Source organism: Haemaphysalis longicornis, unplaced genomic scaffold (assembly GCF_048455015.1).
Source record: "Haemaphysalis longicornis isolate Haplotype H1 unplaced genomic scaffold, Haemaphysalis longicornis Haplotype H1 scaffold_1, whole genome shotgun sequence".
Lineage (NCBI taxonomy): Eukaryota > Metazoa > Arthropoda > Arachnida > Ixodida > Ixodidae > Haemaphysalis > Haemaphysalis longicornis.
Window position 1 is genome coordinate 244,301,653 of NW_027526203.1, and position 18,594 is coordinate 244,320,246.

The 18,594-nt window shown below is 48.3% G+C and overlaps 1 protein-coding gene and 1 pseudogene across 1 annotated transcript; one reads left to right on the top strand and one right to left on the bottom strand.

The window, feature by feature from the left end:
• The first annotated feature begins 2,704 nt into the window (after positions 1 to 2,704).
• Positions 2,705 to 5,417, top strand: LOC144158389 (uncharacterized; annotated as a pseudogene).
• Positions 5,418 to 8,572: 3,155 nt separating this feature from the next.
• LOC144158396 (putative exonuclease GOR) lies at positions 8,573 to 9,534 on the bottom strand. The gene is made up of 2 exons (XM_077689269.1): positions 9,482 to 9,534; positions 8,573 to 9,353 (listed from the first exon to the last, which is right to left on the bottom strand). The coding sequence occupies exons 1-2, from the start codon at positions 9,532 to 9,534 to the stop codon at positions 8,573 to 8,575; spliced, it is 834 nt and encodes a 277-aa protein (XP_077545395.1).
• Between the last annotated feature and the right edge of the window lie 9,060 nt (positions 9,535 to 18,594).

Here is an 18,594-nt window from a genome sequence, read left to right on the forward strand (position 1 = left end):
AATGGCCGCCAATGCTGCACTCCGAAACACAGTCGAAATGTCAACACTACCTTACACAGACCTCAAGCCACACATTAGACAACAACTCCGTAAAACTTGGCAAGCAGACTGGAGCGAACAGACAGACAACAAACTACATGTAATAAAACCACACCTGGGACAATACACTACTGACTCACACAACAGGCACATTGAAGTTACCTTAGCTAGGTTACGGATAGGCCATACGCATGTAACGCACTCCCACCTGCTCACGGGATCTCCAAGACCCCTGTGTAGCAGGTGTGGGGAGGGCCTATCCGTAGTCCACATACTCATACAATGCAAGGCACTTGACACAACACGACACAAACACTTCAGAGAACTCTACAGACAACATATTCCCCTACACCCATCTCTGTTTCTAGGTGACGATGCCATGGTTTCTGTGAAACGCGTTTTTAAATATTTGTCAGATGGTAAGTTTTTAAACCTCATTTCCTATCATGCGTAAGCACATCTGGCCCTATACACCAGCCATCACCATTATCTTTATTGATCTTACTATGTCCAGTTTGGACATTTTATACCTACCTTTTGTGGTAATCACTTGTTTTCATTAAATAACTTCTCTGGCGCTCTTTGCCCTCGTTGGCCTTGCGCCATTAAACACCAACCATCATCATCATCCTTTCCCGAAGGGACGCACGCTGGTGATTTTCTGGAAACGCTCCGTAGCAGAACGAAGGGCGTTTTGCATTTTCCCGGGATTGTTGTGCCGTATTGCGCCCCCATTCGTGGGCACAAGAGCCACAGGGATGTCGGTAACCCCGTTGCGGAGGAAAGCCTGCAAAGGGAGCTCCTGCGGTGTAAGACTGGCCGACCAGGGGGAAGGCCCCCGGCCAGGAGAGTTAGTCGCCATGCGGCGCAATAGCGCCCACCCTCACTACAACCTGAAACAAAGCAGTTCACAAAAGGAAAGAGGTGACAAAATCACCTAAAGCTGGCCAAAACCCCGCGTAGGAAGCGAACGCCTTGCAGAGACGTTCGAGCAAGGGACACGTCAGCCCCACACGTCGGAGCTCAAGACAAAGCAGAAGTACAGCTCGCGCTGCGTTCTTGACGTACAGCTCCTCTTCATCGTCGTCTTCCTTGCGCGGCTCATTCCAACGACGTGACGGTTCAGCGCGATATTCAAATACAATTTACAACACAGCTTACATTTTGGCGTGCACGTATGTTCCGGCGCGGGGTTTCGCTCATGACACTGCACGCACACGGTCACCTCCGGATTAGGGCAGATGTCCCGTCTGTGTCCAATGTCACCACAGATCAAGCAACACTGGATGGACTGTCTATACGGACGGCAGCGAGTGTACAGCCCGTGTGAATGGATATAGAAAGGGACATGGGGGCCCTCAAATGTCACAACTGCAGAAGTGGACTTGCCTAGCATCCTTGCCTGTAGTATTTTAGGTCCTGGAGAGGCGATGATGTTCGGGAGCTGCGCCGTTGCGGTCCCGTGGTCAAGGCCGTGTATGACTCCCCGTACGGTTCCGGGGAAAGGTTTGACGTACGGCGAGACTTCATACGTTGCACTACCTAATTGTAGCGATGTGACGTCGCTAAGGGCTTCGGCGTAGGTATCGTAGGGGGTACTAGCCACGATGAGGTTTTACACAGCTTGCATTTGAATTACCACGTGCTGGTTGAAGGCGCCTTCAGGTATTCGGCTGGCTTTTTGAATGCTTGCTGCAAGTTGTCGGTCACTCCAAGCCGCGATTCTGAGTCCGTTTCGCGGGCGGTATATGACTTTATAGTCGGCGTCGGGCAGTCTGGGGACTGGTACAACTCGACGAGAGTTTTTAGGATTACCGGGAGCCACCTGAATGTTCCTTGAAAAGGCTTTCTACTTGGCTTTACTTCTGTCGCTGAGCATTTGCTTCCACGGGCCGGGTTGGGGTAACGTACGGCCGCTTAGCTCGTCGAATTCCATTATGTTGTCGTTGGGATTTGGCTCCATCGCTCCTGGAGAATGATCACTCATCGAAAGTTCCGGCGTAGCAGCTGCAGCCACAGCCACGGTGGCGAAGTTAGTCCTGGGATCTGAAGGAGTCGTGTTGCGATCTTCAAGTGCCGTTTGTGGATGAATGCCAGTCCGAGAGCGTTGAAACTGGTGTCAATCGATCGGTCTTGATGTTAGGCAGCCGACTGTATTAATTGCAATAGCGGTATCAGACGGAAAACGCAAACTCTGACCTTCAAGGTGGGAGCCCATGTGCTCTGCGCCTTGCCTGCTCGTTCTTCCTTTCCAGAAAGAAAAATGATTTGCTAGAGGAGGTTTCTGCACTGAAATGGGAGGCGAGAAAAGTGAATCTGGCTATGGAAAAAGCCAACCTCGTGCTCCTTCAGGCATGACCAGCACTAGAAAATTACATAACATTTAAACTTGTTTAGACAGATTTCAACAAGTGCCAAATGTTTGCAGGAAAAAGTAGAACAGAACAAGCCAAAGACACTCTTCATTCAAGAACGGCTGGCGTTTTTGGGTGTTAAGAAGTGCCGCTGGCGTCATGAGACAATACAAAACTGCATGCTTTGGCATTCGAAGTCTTCAGCTGCATACCGCCTAATACGGGAAAGCGGCCTCTTGGCACTACCCTGCCGCTCGACCTTGAAGCGGTACATAGGTGCCCGAACAGGGGAAGTCGTGTCTTCATTGATCAAACAGCGGCTACATATGGAAGCAAAACTGCACTCTGAGAAGGTAATATAAGCAATAGTACCGGGGAGGCTTCATATGTCAGTGCTCACCTCTGCAGGCACGATGTGGCTCGCTGGTCATGGACGAGATGTCTATAAAGGAAGCTAGCATATACCACAAGCAGCCTGATGCTGTTCACGGCCCGGTGAACCTGCGGGGGGGTGCGGAGGCAGACTATGGCCTGGAAAACGAACTGGCAACCCACCTCCTGTGCTTCGTCTTTTTTGGATTGCCCACCCACTACAGGTATTGCAGTTATCATTACAGCTACCATTGCATGTACACCAAATCATGAATGTCTTGAATCTTGCCATTTAACTGTCTGAATCTTGCCATTTGAACTATGACTCATTTCCCTTCGCAGGCTTCCGGTCGGTTACTATTTTACAAAGGCCCTGACTGGACAGCAGCTTGAGCATCTTGCTGTTAATGTCATGCAGTCAGTTGAGAATGCAGGCTTTTAAGTGGTTCGCCTTGTTGGTGACAATCACAAGTCGAACACCAAGTTTTTTTCAAGCTTGTCAGGGAGGCAGATACAGCCTTTTGTCGAGTAAGTGCAGGGATCTTATGAAGTCACATCTGATGTGCGTTTTTGCTGCAGATCTTATATCATAAATACGGAGTAATGTTTGCTTTACAGCAAATGTGCACAGACAGTAATGTTACTTGAATCTGAATTATTGGATATTTCTTGTTAGGCACCCACTTGATGCAGGTAGACCACTCTTCCTGTCATTCGACTACTGCTACATCATCAAAAAGATCCGCTCACAGTTCCTGGATGCTAAGAAAACTTTCAGGAACCAGGGAAAGCTCATCCTTCCCGATTTTCTCAGGTAGTATCAAACGTTCCTGTCCATTATAATTTCTGTATTCGTTTTGGCAACACCTTGCTTTGCCGTAGGCTACTGCACAAGACCCAGGAAAGTCAAGGTGCATTCAAGCTGGTGAGGTGCCTAACGTAAAAACACCTAAGTCCCAGTAACTTAGAGAAGATGAACGTCAGGAGAGCTGTTTACATCTTCTCGGTGCAGGTGAGTGGCTAATTGCATGCTGCATAACTCAGTGTGCAGCTGGGGCAAAGGTTGTACGGCCCTAACATTATGAAATGGCAGTAGAAATATTTGTTATTGTGCAGAGGTAACTAGACTGGCAGAGTTTTGTTGCTTTAAGTCCATGTTTAAACAGCAAACACGATGCACATTGCCTTGTTTAGGTCACTTCAGTCCTTAGGTTCCTCCGGCAGCACGGTCATCGCCTTGGGGCTAACGGGTTCCAAAACTGTTTGCCAACTTTGGAGTTCATGGAGGTGGTGCAGAAATGGTTTGCTTTGCACAACATCAAAAGCACGTCTTGCACTGGACAAGTCGAGATGCCTTGAGGATGCCATTCTACAGTGCAGACGACGAAAGGTATGCCATGATCTGACGGGTATTGCAGTTTCTTCGAACAAATTAATCTGTACATTGTGATGTGACGATTATAAATGTGTTTTCACTTTCCAGACTTTTGTGGCTGGACACAGTGTCTTGAGTACTTTGCCCGGTGGAAAGAGAGCACCTCGCACAAACAGGAGTTCCTCTCTGAGGAGACCTATGAGGCACTCAGAGTCACCACATTGTCTACTGTTTTGTGCACAAGGCACCTCCTACAGCTTGGATTTTATTTTGTCTTGACGGGAAAATTCTCCAGTGATGATGTGGAATCCCTTTTTTCAGCAATCAGACAGCTGAATGGTCAAATGACCTCACTGATGCGTATGCAGCCCTGTCAGCCTTGCAGAAGATCCTGACCACAGGCATCATTCACTCCTCGGAGAGTGGAAATGTTGGAGGTGTGATTGCCCCATTGGGTGAAGTGCCAGCCTTGCCTGTCGAGCCTGTCAAGCAAGCTGCTGCTGGCACGGTCATCCAGAAGCTCCTGCTCCCTCACCTAGCTACACTGGAACGCTACCCATGTATGTGCACTAAATCATTACGCAACTTGAACTGATACATAAGATTAAGTGAACAGTTATAGATAGAAAAAAGACAACGCAAGAAAACAACGGGACACAGTGATATAATTGTTTTCTAAATTGCTGCGCTGGAGGGAGCACCCACTTCACTTTCTTGCTCCCCACGGCAGACACCTTAGGCTATTAAATCTACTTATTCACTTTTTTTATTTTCTCATAATTTTCATAGGCCCTCCACAACAGAGTCTGCGGTCCAGCACGCTGGCACTGATAGCCGGTTTCCTCGTCAGGGCCATTCAAGACAACATTGAATGCGAGGGCTGCCTGGTGAAGCTACAAGCTCCATCCTCCAGTTCCCAAACCACAGCCCTCATTGCTGGTGTCGACAGGGGAGGGCTCTCCTATCCCACCTTACCATTTGTGGGACTTGTCCACTACCTCGAGCAAGCTGCTTCCCGAGTGGCTTCCGTGCTTGAGTGGCTTCAGCCGCTCAAGAAGTTCTTAGCCGTTGTGCTGCCTTCACTTCTGAAGAGCCCACTTTTTGATTGTGCCCAGGACAAAAGTGTGCCACACAAAACAAAGCTGGTCAGCGTAATTCTGCAGAAATTTATTAGGCCAGTTTTGTCTAACACCGCCAATGGTCTCAGAGTGTCCTACGCAATAAAGAAAAAGGCTCTCAAAACGAAACCCACCTCGCGAAAGGTGCTGAAGGACTAATTCTGAAGGCCATAATGTCTTTAAATTTGTCTCTAATTGTGCTCGTGATTCAGTGTGTCATTTAGTCAATAAAACATTTGGGAGATTGTGATCTGTTGTCTCTGTTCTTGGGTGCTTTAAGCTTGAATTCATGGCTTAGATGATGAAGAAAACATTGGTGTGTCCACATTTCGGCACACGTTCAAGTTTCCTTGAACTAATACGCAGTCCTCTACGGTGTGCCTCGAAGCCCAAATGCAAGTACAGCGCGTAAAAACCAGAAAAAAAAAGCATGGATTATTTGTCACTCACATAAAACGCGATAATCTGACAAGATGGCCTAACGCAAATACAACTGCCTTAATACAGTTTAAAAGTTGTTGAGCTCATTGCGCCAATCTGTGTGACCTGCGTATCAAACAAAACCCACAATTGAAGGCGAAGTTGCGCAAGAACTCTTGAAAGGATACAGTGACGTACTAGCCTACTAGCCGAACTAGCCTAGTACGGCTAGTACGTACTGGACGTACTAGCCGATCTAGCCTACTTGTTTTCCTGCACTTCGGAGTGCACCTCGCGGACCTGCTAAATATACCTCATTAGATCGAACCAGCATGGCACTGCATAATATTCTTTGAGAATATTGTCTAGGCAGCCCGGAAAAGCTAGCCCAAGTTGCGGGCCCCTGCAACAAGCCACCGATATGAGTGCTGACGTTTCTACGTTTCCGCGTGAAGTTGGTTCCCGGTATTAACTGTCTTGTTTCACGTCACGGTAGGCAGAACAAAAAAAAAACAGCTGATGTTTGCAAAGGCACGGAGTTTTCACGATCTCGCGCGTTCCGCTAGCTGTAGCAGCCGACGCGAAGTTGAGCATTAAACCCAGCGCCACTTGGTGAGACGCGCCTTCAACAGCGCGGCATTTCTCGGACCGCGTAGCCCCGTAGGAGAAGGGCGCGAGCGCAGGTCGCTATTTATAAAGCCAGTCGTGATTCATAGAATGCGCAAAAGAGCGTTGGGATAACAACAAAACAGGTTTGACCCCCTCGAAACACATTTTCCGGCTTTTGGAGAAGATTAGAGAATGCAAAGAGTTTAGAGTGTGCACATTCAAGGGATTATTTTTCATACCTTTCAAGCGAAATTCATTCGTATCGATCGGAGCAAACCATATATACAATATGTAAAAAATCATGTTATCACTTTGCTTGACTCATGACACAACTGTAAAGTTTTTTCAGTACTTACAAAAAGAGGGTTTTTAGAGACTACCACTGGCTGGTGTGCTGTATAGTTATTGCGTAACAACTATTAATAGCTTCAGAATACATTTATCCAAATAGATTTCGGCGCACTTTAAAAATTCCCAGGTGGTCAAAATTAATCTGGAGCCCTTCACAACCGTGCGCCTCATCGCCTGCGTTGCGTGGGCGCGTTAAATCTTACAATCAATCAATTTTATCAAAATATGAAGGGGCCGTACTGCTTCTGAAGAAGCTACATCGGAGGACTTGAACATTTTCCATAATCGACCAGGTGGGAATATTTAGAACTAGGCATATGGCCTTAATATTCATCGCTGTAATGATATCACACACCCATTACACACCCTTTCAACACACAGAAATCCGAGGATGTTGCAGTCGGTCAACACCCTTCTTGCCGCACAGAAAGTGCGTCAAGCTACAAGTTAGGGTTGTGGAACCTAAGGATGTAATCACCTCCCAGCACCATTATTACACGTGTACTATACTTCTTTTAGGCGATAAGGGTGTAAAAAGGTTCAGTGTGTAGGTCTAGCATTGGCCCCGATATACCGAAAGAACTTCTGCGCGTTGGACACCGACTGGAGTCGTGCCGCTGCAGTCTATCCTATTATGGTATTACCAAATGGGAACCTCAAAACACAGGCACGCAGAAAAATAATTACGGGGGATGCTTAGAACTTTCGAAGAATATGAGGGCGAAAACCTAGGTGGACCATCCGTTGGTCTATACTGTTGAACTTTCTGTTGAACTTCCATGTGGTTCTCGTCGGGCCGCTGCCGCAGCTTCATTTAAAGCGCTTCCCTTCAGAGGTGGTTGCGACGAGCGGCATTTCAAGCTGCATGCTCTAGCCCCTTCCCATGAGGAGTACTTTCTCAGTCTTTCCCTCCAGCGATTTAGATCTGGTGCGTCGTCACCAATAGCGACGGGGAATGCAAGTCTGAGCACAAGCGCGGACGTATACAATGCGTCTGTTCTACGGTCTGTTGTCTTTTCTCAGAACCTTCCTTCGGCACTTGTGTTTCCCTTCGCAGGCTTGCGCACTCCGCCGGCCTTTCTCAGATCTAGCTTTAGCGGTGCTGCTGTTTTTCTTTCCCGGCGCGCGCCCCCAAGCCGGTACTCAGATTGTCTGTGCCACCGATTATTCGTATGCTTTTCTGTACCTCACACGTTCCATGAACTTTTCAAGGTTTAGACCTGAACACATTAGATAGTACCTACATTCACAGAAATCGCTGCGCATATTAATTTAACATAACCACATTGACACAGTCCACCAGATCAGGAAAACTCAACCTCAAAACTTCCTATAATCGTTTTTAGCGACTAAAAGAAATAGCGATATCGTAAAAAGATTCCGAATTTCAAAATACGCCGTACAGTGTAGCGCAGGCTAAATTCACTGGGCTGTGCTTTGTTTGGAGGGAGTTACCGCGGTTTGCTCGAGGGAATGACTGCGTAGAGTCCTGCCACCCCTTTTTTACGCCACTCGGATGCTATTAATAAAGGGCGACAACAAAAATAATAGAATTGATTTGTAATGTGTTCCCACTTTAGAAAACACAGCTTTCCGCACACTAAAATGTCAGTCATGCTTTACAGGCACCAATCTTGCCATGAATGTAAGTGACAGGCCGCAAGTCCAAAGAAGTAAAATGACCGCAAGCTGGAGCGGGCGGAGGGTCGTATGGCCGGCAGATGGGGTTCTTCCTCTTGAAGTGGCTGCTGCTGGCAGTTTAGCAAAACGAATATTTCCCAATTTCTAGCCGGGAAGAATTTGAGCCCTTCACACAAACTTCTCCCTGTCTCCCCCACACATTCACACACTCGCACACTCAAAATACGTGTTCTCGCGTCTTAGAGGTTCGGCGGCATGGGTCGTCCCACTACCTCTCCGCTGCAGCCCTGGCGTTACTGTGTGTCATTCGCCACTTTCCACAGTACGAGATCCATGCAGGCCTTGGCATCTTCGGTGCTGTGGTGTCCTTGGTGTCCGGTCTGCACCTCGCGTTTCAGGTAGGCCCCGACCAGCGAGCGTAGCGACCGCCGGAAGGGCAGACCCTTGTGCTGAGGGAAGATGACTTCCGTGTCCACAACCATGTCATGGAGCAGCTTTAGCACGCGCAGGTCGTTTTCCAGCCCGTGGCCCACGAGCACCGTGGAGGTGAAAAAGAGGCGCAGCAGCGCCGCCTGCACGTCTTGCAGCCTGGTCTTCACGTTGTGCAGGTGCTCCAACGTGACGCCGCTGATGGCCGTGATGAAGTCGACCACGGGGCTGCTGGGCCTCACGTACGACTCGTAGACGGGGGTGCCGTCCCAGCCGACCACGCTCACCTTGGTCACCTCGAGACCGCGGATGGTGAAGCACATCTCGCAGTCCAGGGCGTACACGCCACCGGTGGCGCCGGGCCACGGCCTTGTGCGTACGAAGCCGTGCGCGGGGGTGTTCTTCTTTCTTGGTATGCCCACTGTGCATATGTGGTACTCCGACAGCTGGCAGCCTGGCTTTTGGCCCGACGACCCGCAGCAGCTGAACACGCCTCTGCAGCGCCGTGTCACGTGGAAGTGGCAGTAGGCGGTGGAGTAGTACTCGCCCTCCGTCGTGATGAAGAACGTCGAGTCGCAGCAGGAGCACATTTTGAGGCACGAGTATACCGATTCGTCGTGCAGCCACACGGCGCTTCCGGGCTTTCTGGGGACGGGCCGTGGGTAGCCGCAGCGTAGCAGTTGGTGACAGGTAAGCGTGTAGCTCAGTACATGCTCGTACAGCTCGTCGGCGGAGAGCGGAAGTCGCCAGGTGCTTCCATAGGGCTTACAAACCTCGATGTAAGCGAGCGCAGGGCGGGAACCAGGGCCTTGTCGCAGCCACCCATGGAGGCCACAGCGGCGTGCAGCGCAGAGCATGAATCAGACGCGAAGTAATTTCCGTTACTCTGGGAGTCCGCTTCGGGAGCGGTGCCGCACTCTTCTTTCGAGGTGGTCGTCGGGCACGGGTTCTGGGACTGGAGGTGGTGGTGGCGGTGGTGGCCCGAAAAATGGCGCATACCCACTGAGGGGGATTGGCCAAGAAGAGTTATGTTTTCATTAGAATCAAGCATGCGAGGCAATAATGGAGCAGAAGAAAGAATTTGGTCTAGGGTAATGAGAGAGAGAGAAAAAACACGAAAAAAACAACAGAGAGAAGAGTAGGAAAACTATGGTAAAAGTCAGCCTAATCGGAATGTTTTCAACTCTGCAGACGAGCTGTCTCCGAAATGAAGGAGTGGATGGCGTTGCACACGTCCCTATGGCATCGGCCCAGCTTTGTCCCCCCAAACGAGAAAAGCGCCGGTACAGTCAAAGACAGTCCAAGACGTAGCAGGGGAATCTCCAGCAGCCTTCTCCGATGGTTAGAAAATCGGCGGCAAAAAAGAAAGAAATGCTCTTCGGATTCAATTTCTTGGCAAAAGTGGCACAAAGGGGAGGTTATCAGATTTCCCCTATATAAATACCGATTAAGTGGCGGCACACCACAACGAAAAGAAGTCAGCAATACTTCGCACAAGCGAGTTTGGCCTAAACTTCTCTTCCAGCGGTACCTGAGGTGTTCAAGTTCAGGAGAAGTGTTCAGACCATGATCGGAGGCATCTTGATTGAACAGGTATTGGCGATGATGTGCCAACAACACGCAAGAAAATGGGGGGAAGAACCTCGAGCTTCACACCCCCCTTCGTATCCTCCACTTCCTTCTCCTCCATTTTCTTTTCGCCGGTGGATTCAGAAGAGCGGTGCTTGGCACTGTCCCTATTCTTGGCCCGAGGAATAGAACCGAGGTAGCGGGAAGCGGCATGATCTGCTGAGTGATATTTAAAATCATCGGCCACTACGCGGCAGTTCTGCATTTCTGCTCCGCAAGGTCGTAGTCACAAGATGATTTCCAAGACAACGATCTCTAGGGTCGCTGTCATCGCCGTTATTAAGTCTCAGCGACAAGTAGGCTACCGGTGATTTAGGGCCAGCGTTCACACGCGCGAGGTCTTAATAACGATATTTATCGTTTCGTAAAGTAACGCAGCTCATGTAAAGAGCCCGGCGTCAGAGCTCGCCATCAGCCCAGGTCTTTGAATAAAAACGCAACAACCCTGATCGTGCCGAGAAAAACTGGAAAGCACTAAATTTGTTGAGGGAAAGCCTAATACACGTGTATATTCTTAGTCAACTTCCGTTGAAAACTCGCGGGGTCTGATGTCCAGAAGACTGAGAGAGAGAGAGAGAGAGAGAGAGAGAGAGAGAGAGAGAGAGAGAGAGAGAGAGAGAGAGAGAGAGAGGAAACGTTTATTGAAAAGCAGGGACGGGGTAGGGGAGAAGAAGAGTTAGGAGCTGTGGGCGGCCATCCTATTCCGGTAGGCCGCGTGCCGCGGCTGCCATCCTCGCCCGGGAGATCAGGGCCTCCTGGTCTTCGAGCTGGCCGCTCTGCAACGCGCACTCCCACTGCTCAAGGGTAGGTGATCTGGGTGGTGGAGGGTTGGTGGGGTACGTCCAGACGAGATGAGCTGTGGTGTTAAGCTCATCGCATTGGGGGCAGTTTGATTGATTGATTGTAGGGTTTAACGCGCCGACGCAACGCAGGCGATGAGGCGCGCCGTAGTGGAGGGCTCCGGATTAATTTTGACCACCTGGGTATCTTTAACGTGCGCCGAAATCTCGCTCACACGGGCGTTTTTGCTTTTCGCCTCCATCAGAAAAGCGGCCGCCGCGGCCGGGAATCGAACCCGCGACCTCGTGCTCAGCAGCGCAACGCCTTAGCCACTGAGCCACCGCGGCGGGTATTGAGTGGGTAGTTAGTAGGGGATATGTGGTGGAGATGGAGGTGACTGTAATAAGTGTTGGTTTGAAGTCGGCGCCAAATGCGGGCGTCAGCGGTAGAAAGGGAAGGGTGGGGAGGGGGATAGGTGCGTCGGGTTTCTCTGTAGTGGTAGAGGATGTCGGTGTATGTATCCTTTCTCAATGCCCCACCCTCCCTCATGCCCGCATAGTGTGGACACCCAGCCATACTTCCTTCCCTGGGAACGAGGTGGCACACGCCACCGCCCGAGCTCTCCTTCACCGGGCATTCTCAGAAGAGGGCAACAATGCAGCCAGTATTACAAACTCCAGAAGACTGAGATAATTTAATTATAACTTCCTATTCCTCGGTCTATCCCCTCTCAAGACACGTATCATTCGTCGCTAATGGTAATGTCGTGGAGATGCTCTATTCTGATGTTGATCCAGTCTAATTTCTTCCGCAATGTGCTGCGGTGTTCCGTCACTTGTAATATGAATTATTTTTCCAGTTCCTTGCCAATTACCCACATAGACACGTGCCGGATCGTACTTTATGTGCAAGATTATTGCCTCTAGCAATCATAATGATGGTGACCAAAATTACCTCATTCTAGCTGGCTTAAGTATGAATCATGCCGCAATGCACACACAGATACCCATGGTCGTTTAGTTCCGCTGCAAATATTCCTTCTTTCCAGAAATAAACTGTTGTTAGTCAGCGCCCGTGTTTGTTACTCTTCAGTCTGTCCTGTCTGAGGGCTGATGCAAACACTTAAGTGCTAACACTTGAGTGCTACCATCTGCATTGGAGACATGAAGTCAGACTCCTCTGACATGCCCAACAAGGGCGTGAGGGCCTTGAAAAACCAGCGGAAGCTGATCGACAAGGCATGTGCCGGGGCACAAGCTTCTGGTGGCCTGGAAAGAGGGCTCTACCCAAGATCTTCTCTTTAATCCTTTCGCCAACATCAATAAATTTTTACTGAACTGAACTGCACTGTGAAACACCCCAGTCACTTTCGCAGGGTTTGAAAAGCGTGCGCACACACGCACAAGTGGGTGCCACAGCCACTGGAAGATGTTTAGGGGAGCAACCCACAAATATGTAAAGCCAGGGGTACCCTCAAGGACGGCTGCTCAACAAGGCACACCACACGAAAACAGAAAATATAAAATCAAAGAACAAAATTAGTATAAATATACAAAAAACAGGACTAATGTAGAGGGATAATTTAAGATGACAAATTTATTGCAGAAGACAAATTTATTGCATTAACCAAGAATAGTACAGAAGCTAAGTGTATTCTCGTAACAGGTTCAGTTTCATTTATGACGCGAATGCGGTGAAATTCCGGATTACGTATGGCTCTCGAAAACAATATCCGCTTGAACTTTTTAAACCGGTACGTGCAGCTTGACGTACACTCAGTACGGCTGAGCTTGACACGCACAGACACGCATCATTTTGAAGTGGAGTGAATGACGCACCTTGGTCCCTCCATCAGTTTCTGAAAGCTACATATTCGGGAGTGAAGCTGCTATCTTCGGCGAACACTGGCGCTGTAATAATCGTGGCCGCGCAACTATGCAATGGAAGGTGAGGACACGGGAACCATGGGAAGGGGCTGCTGGCATGATCAGGATCATCAGTGGCTTATTCCCACCATCCTGTGTTAACATCCGTCCGTCTGTCCGTCCATCAGTCCGTCTTGCGAAAGACAATTGTAACAATTGTTCTGCTGGAGTTATACTTTAAGACATATTGCCCTGTTGCTTGCCACAAAAATTATTTCGGAAGCAGGAACTATTTAATTAGTCGTGCTACCTCAGAAGGGCCATTAGTCACCTTTTGAAAAAGGACGTTTCCTTTCGTGGTGGACACCAACCTTGCTCATACAGCGCAGTGATTCACATGAGTTGCGCGGGAATCGCCTACTCAGCATTTTTGGTGAACAGGTTGAATACTTAAACGAGATGGTTTAAAGTGATGTCTTCTGATTTGTTGTTGTTGTTGTGTTTTCGTTTATTTCATAGCCTCAAGGCTGAGTGGACGCGAAGTGAGTTCGAGATACATAGCCGAAGCTAGTTTAACATCCAGGATACAGTCTAGCAAGGAACGGTATACGCAGAACCATGGAATTACCGATGGTAATTTCTGATAAGGGCCTCACCTCAAATTTAGGCCTACCATCATCACATGTTTTCTTCGAATGGCCTTCGTTCCACTGCATGACGATATAAGGTTACAGGTCGGCCGGAGTAGCGGCATCGGAGCGGGTCGGGCATTTCACCCGGGTGCGGTAGTCCACTTTCCATCCGTGGGTGCGGGCAGAAGCAAGCGCCATCCCTAACCAAATCCTTTGCTGGACAACCTCCTTCGTCCTGGTGAGGTCTAGGGGGAAGAAAACCAAGCATGGAAGTATAAGAGCATGGGTTGATGAGTGATGACGGGGACGGACATTTATGCCATAGAAATTCAGACCGTTTATTGCCTAGAATGTTGGTGTGGCCAGGTGCACTTGCCACAAGCACCTTTTATTACATTTTGTTGTGGAGCTGGTGGATTCGTTGGGAGATGATGGGAGTCTGAGCAACTTAGCTTACTCCGTTGTAAGGCAGTTTTGGAAAGAGAAAAGCCAATTGAGTTAACGATGACACCAGTCTGTGGTAGTTTACAAGCAGACAGCCGTTATGGGTGAGAGGAAATGATTTGCAGAACTAATGGCATACCACTCCAGCTTAACATATACTTAACAGATGCGTGTCTTTTTGTCAAGGCCCTGCCATAAGAAAAAATATTCTGCGGCACTTTGCTATTACGTGTCAGATACAATCTAGATGGAAGGAACATCTCATTATACGAATTGTGATTATATTATCGATTTACCTTAGTTTCTTGAGCAAATGGATAAATAATTATTTATGGTCATGCAGGGTAAATGCGGATCTCGATGCTCTTTCTCCAGATTAAATGGAGAACCGATCCATAGTTATCCATCCTCGCGATTACCTCGCCCATCACGGTAAATCAATGCATTTAAGTCACAACTTATTTCGAGTGAGGATGGTCTTGACAACTTAAATAAGCTTTTCTTATGTCCCGCTAGATCAAGCTATGAAAGCTTTCCCCATTAGGGGAAGTCAGCACACTTGCCTGGTTGTGGTGGGAAACATCGGGGACAGCTATATCTTTGAAACTAAGACGACTTCGATCAGCAGCTCATACAAATCTGCCCCGACCACTTGCGTTTGTCAGCCATTTCGGGAATATCCAATGCCAATTATTAGCGATAGGGGATATGCACCTTTAAGATATACAGAAATCTAGCTGCAGCAAAAATTACACACGTGGACTCTTAAAAATGATTAAACTTCGCAAAGAGGAGCTTATGTAGTGTTTTGTTGACTCTCAGCATCTTTCACAGTGCCCATTTCCGTTTATTGGCAGCCTTGGAACTTGGAGCGTTTCTAGAATTGCGTCCACTTTAGGGGTGTCTGCTAACTGGAACAGGCAAAAGTTCAGAGATGTGTGCATATCCCGATATACAGGAGGCGAAGGCCAGTGTTCTTCCGGAGAAGCAAAGCCGAAGCTTGTCCGCTCGCTGCAGCTCTTTCAAACTAGTGTTGCGCTAAAGCGCTGTGAAAACGTCCCCTGGGGAGCATCTCTGTCCTCCTATATGCACACCGAGCATTGCCAGGCTGGTGTTGGTCTCGAGCTCCTTCGCTATGGCGTCCATCTGCCTCCGGCTTCCAATGGGGGCAATACAGAGCTCCTTCAGTGCCATCGATGAGTGCAAGAGTAGCGCCACCGAGTTCATGCTCGGCAAGCGGCCGCACCACTCATGGTACGAGGAAAATGTGAGCGACTCGCTGCTGAAGAGATACCATAGCTCTCTGTTGACTTAGCGCGGCAGCTGCGCTTTGAATATCTTGAACCCTTAAACATCTTTGCAAGCTCAGAAGCCAACTTTCATTCGATCGCGTTGGAGTCAAGCTTCAGCCTCACGAGACCACCGACATCATCGAGGTCTTCAAGCTTGTAGCAGTCGCTGTAAAAATCTACAGATCTGTGATAACTGGCACTTGCGTTCTGTTCAATTTTAAGGCCGCTAATAGTGCGACAGGCGTCGTTCCCCGTCGCAGGACGTAGAGGGATGGACAAAGGCACTTCTTCTTAACTGGAGCCTGGATGTCTGGCGTAGGCGACTTTGAGCTCGTCGTTGCATCGGTGGTGCTGAATAAGCCACAATACCAAGAATGAAGCTCCTGCAGCAGCAGTCACTGGGAATCTCTTGATGTCCCCATCCCCTAGCGGATTTGACCGGAGGTGGAGGTCCCGTGTCCGGAGCTCGACTAGCTGCATGGAACACGAGCCCGAGGCTCACTTGGTTTCATTGGGTTGACTTATTTATTGAGTTACCCTCAGGGTCCAAAGGGCGTTGCAGAGGGGAGTGGGTTAGATGCTTGTGTAACAGAAAAAAAAATCAGCAGCACAAATACAGCAAGAAATAACGTAAACAGTAGCATTTACAACAATAGGTTGCTTACAGCAGATAGAAAAGCTGTCTCATTTGTGATCACAGCAACAGACGAAGGAAGCGGTTCCAGATAACTCAAGGGACGAGGATAAGGATAAATGAATCATGGAAATGCTTCGTATTACAGGATGGTCCGTTAAGTTTGGACTGCTGATCAATGCGTGCTGAAATGTTAGATGGCGATGGCAGTAACTGCTGTGTCACTATGGGATTTTTGGGATATATTTTGTGAAAGAGACATAACCGAAATAATTTCCTCCGATTCTGGAGCAGGGGTAAAGAGAGGCTTAATTCCCTGGTTGTAACGCTTGATGTGCGGTGATAGTTGAAAAGAACGAAGCATGACGCACGATGTTGGATAGCTTCAATTTCAGCAATGAGTAATTCTTGAGCGCGATCCCGTACAGAATCCGCATACATTAATTTTGAACGAACTAGGCATTTATAAACAAGCAACTTTAGAAACCTAGAAGCCATATAAAACTTGCGCCGGAGGTAGCCTAACATACGGTTAGCATTATTAACGCCATAATCAATGTGAAGTTTCCACAACAAGTTAGATATTATTGCACGCCAAGGCATTTATAAGATGAGAGTTTCCAGTGGTACGTCGTTAAGAAAATAGTTGCTGCAGAGCTAGTTCGAGAAACCCGCATGAAGGTACATTTATTAACATAAAGGTTCACCTTTCACAACTTATACCATTCCATAACTTGACTAATATCGGACTGATGAGCGGGTGTATGTCGGTAAGTCATTGATGTAGATAAAAAAAGGGCCCCAACACAAAGCCTTGGGGAATCATCGGGCGAACGGCAGATAGAGGAGAACCGAAGTTTTTTACAGTAACAAATTGTGAACGGTTAGTTAAGAAGCAAAGTAACCATGCAAGCACATTAGTATCCGATTGAAGGTTAATCGAAAAATGAAGGAAGCTCACAAGCACGCGTAAGACTTGAAGGGAGCGAAGCAGTACACAATTTCCACGACCATCACGAAGGTTCAAGTCCACGATTGCAGCCGATTTGCTTCTTCTTAGCTGCCGCAATGTTCTTTACTCCAGCATTGTTAAGTGTGAGCTTTTTTCATTATTTTGGAAGTGATAATCATCGGACATCACCTCGGAGGGGCGTACGCTATAACGTGTCTTCCTCGTTCCGAGCAAGTGTTGTCACGATTACGGCTAACGCTGGAGTTCTAAATACGGTAGTCTTTCTTGTTTTCGGTCAATCTGTCTGTCTGTCTGTCTGTCTGTCTGTCTGTCTGTCTGTCTGTCTGTCTGTCTGTCTGTCTGTCTGTCTGTCTGTTACTCGATTCAGCCACCCGGCCAAAGTGATACAGAAGCTGCACAATATATACTATAGGTTTATATACCCACAGCTAAATCGAAACATTTAAGTCCGGTCTCAATGTTTATACTTGTCCACATTGTTGAACACGACCAAAACATTACACAAATGTGAGGCAGAATATCAATACAGAAGTGATATTTTCGGTGTTCATTTATACAAAAATTTGCTTGATTTTTGCGATAGCAAATGAAATACTACATCCACTGCATTCACTGTATCGCCTGCTGTCGCTCGCGCCACTATAGCTTCTGGCGGCAATTTAAGGAATCAAACGGCAACAGTTACGAAAGGTTGCACTAGAGGTTCCACGTTCCGCTTGCTACGCACGTGGAGTAGGAAACGTGGTTCTGTAAACGTCGAAGTAGGGTGCCTCGATTCACGCGCGGCTCCGCCGTACGGCAGCGGTGGCATAGAGGCACCCGGCCTGGAGCAGAGGAATGCGGTAAATTTAAATTGACTTGAGCAAACCTCTAGAGTGTTTACCTTACGAGGAGCGCTACAGAAGGGGAACAGCACAAATGTGAGCGGGAAAGCGAAGGGAAGCATATACTTGACAAATGTCGACGAAAGACTATCGTCTTTTGTCGACATTTGCAACGAAAGCAGCAGATACGCGACCATTTTTTTTGTTGGTCAATCTCGCCCAATCTTCCTGAGTGGGTATGCTTGGCTTGACAAACGCGCGCAGGGGACGCCGGAAGGTCGTCGCGAGGCGCGCACACACGCGCTTTAGGTATTTTCTTTGTTTGTTAACTGCGCGGCGGTCACCGCCAGGTCCGCGCTCATGTGCGCGCGCGCACGTGTGCACGCTGGGTAATTTCTTGGCATTTTTAACTGCGGACACGAAAAATTATGATTTGCTAAAGAGCTTCGCTCTTAATAGTCCATGCGACATCGTGTCAAACGCCTTTGCAAAATGAAATATGCAGTCCGTAATCGACCCGTAATCTACAACTGTGTGAAAATCATGAGTAAAACATGAAAGCTGCGTTTCACACGAGAATGATTTTCTGAGCCCGTGGTGTAAATCCCTGAAAACTGAATTTTCCTCCAATAATTTGGCAACGTAAGAATAAATGACATCTCCTTTAAGTTTGCATGAAACGCTAGTTAAGGACACTGGGCGAAAACTGTGCGAGGAATGTTTATCCCCAGACTTGTGGAAAAGAACCACCCTCCCGACCTTCCAATCATCCAAAATACAGCTAGTTTCAAGTCATTGCGTCAGCAGATTTGC

What these genes read in the sequence shown, in the direction of transcription:
- LOC144158396 (XM_077689269.1), bottom strand. Translation starts at nt 9,534, where the DNA reads ATGGGTGGCTGCGACAAGGCCCTGGTTCCCGCCCTGCGCTCGCTTACA. An exon ending in CTGCGCTCGCTTACATCGAG is followed by an intron (nt 9,354 to 9,481) that starts GTTTGTAAGCCC and finishes GCCCGTCCCCAG; the next exon opens with AAAGCCCGGAAGCGCCGTGT.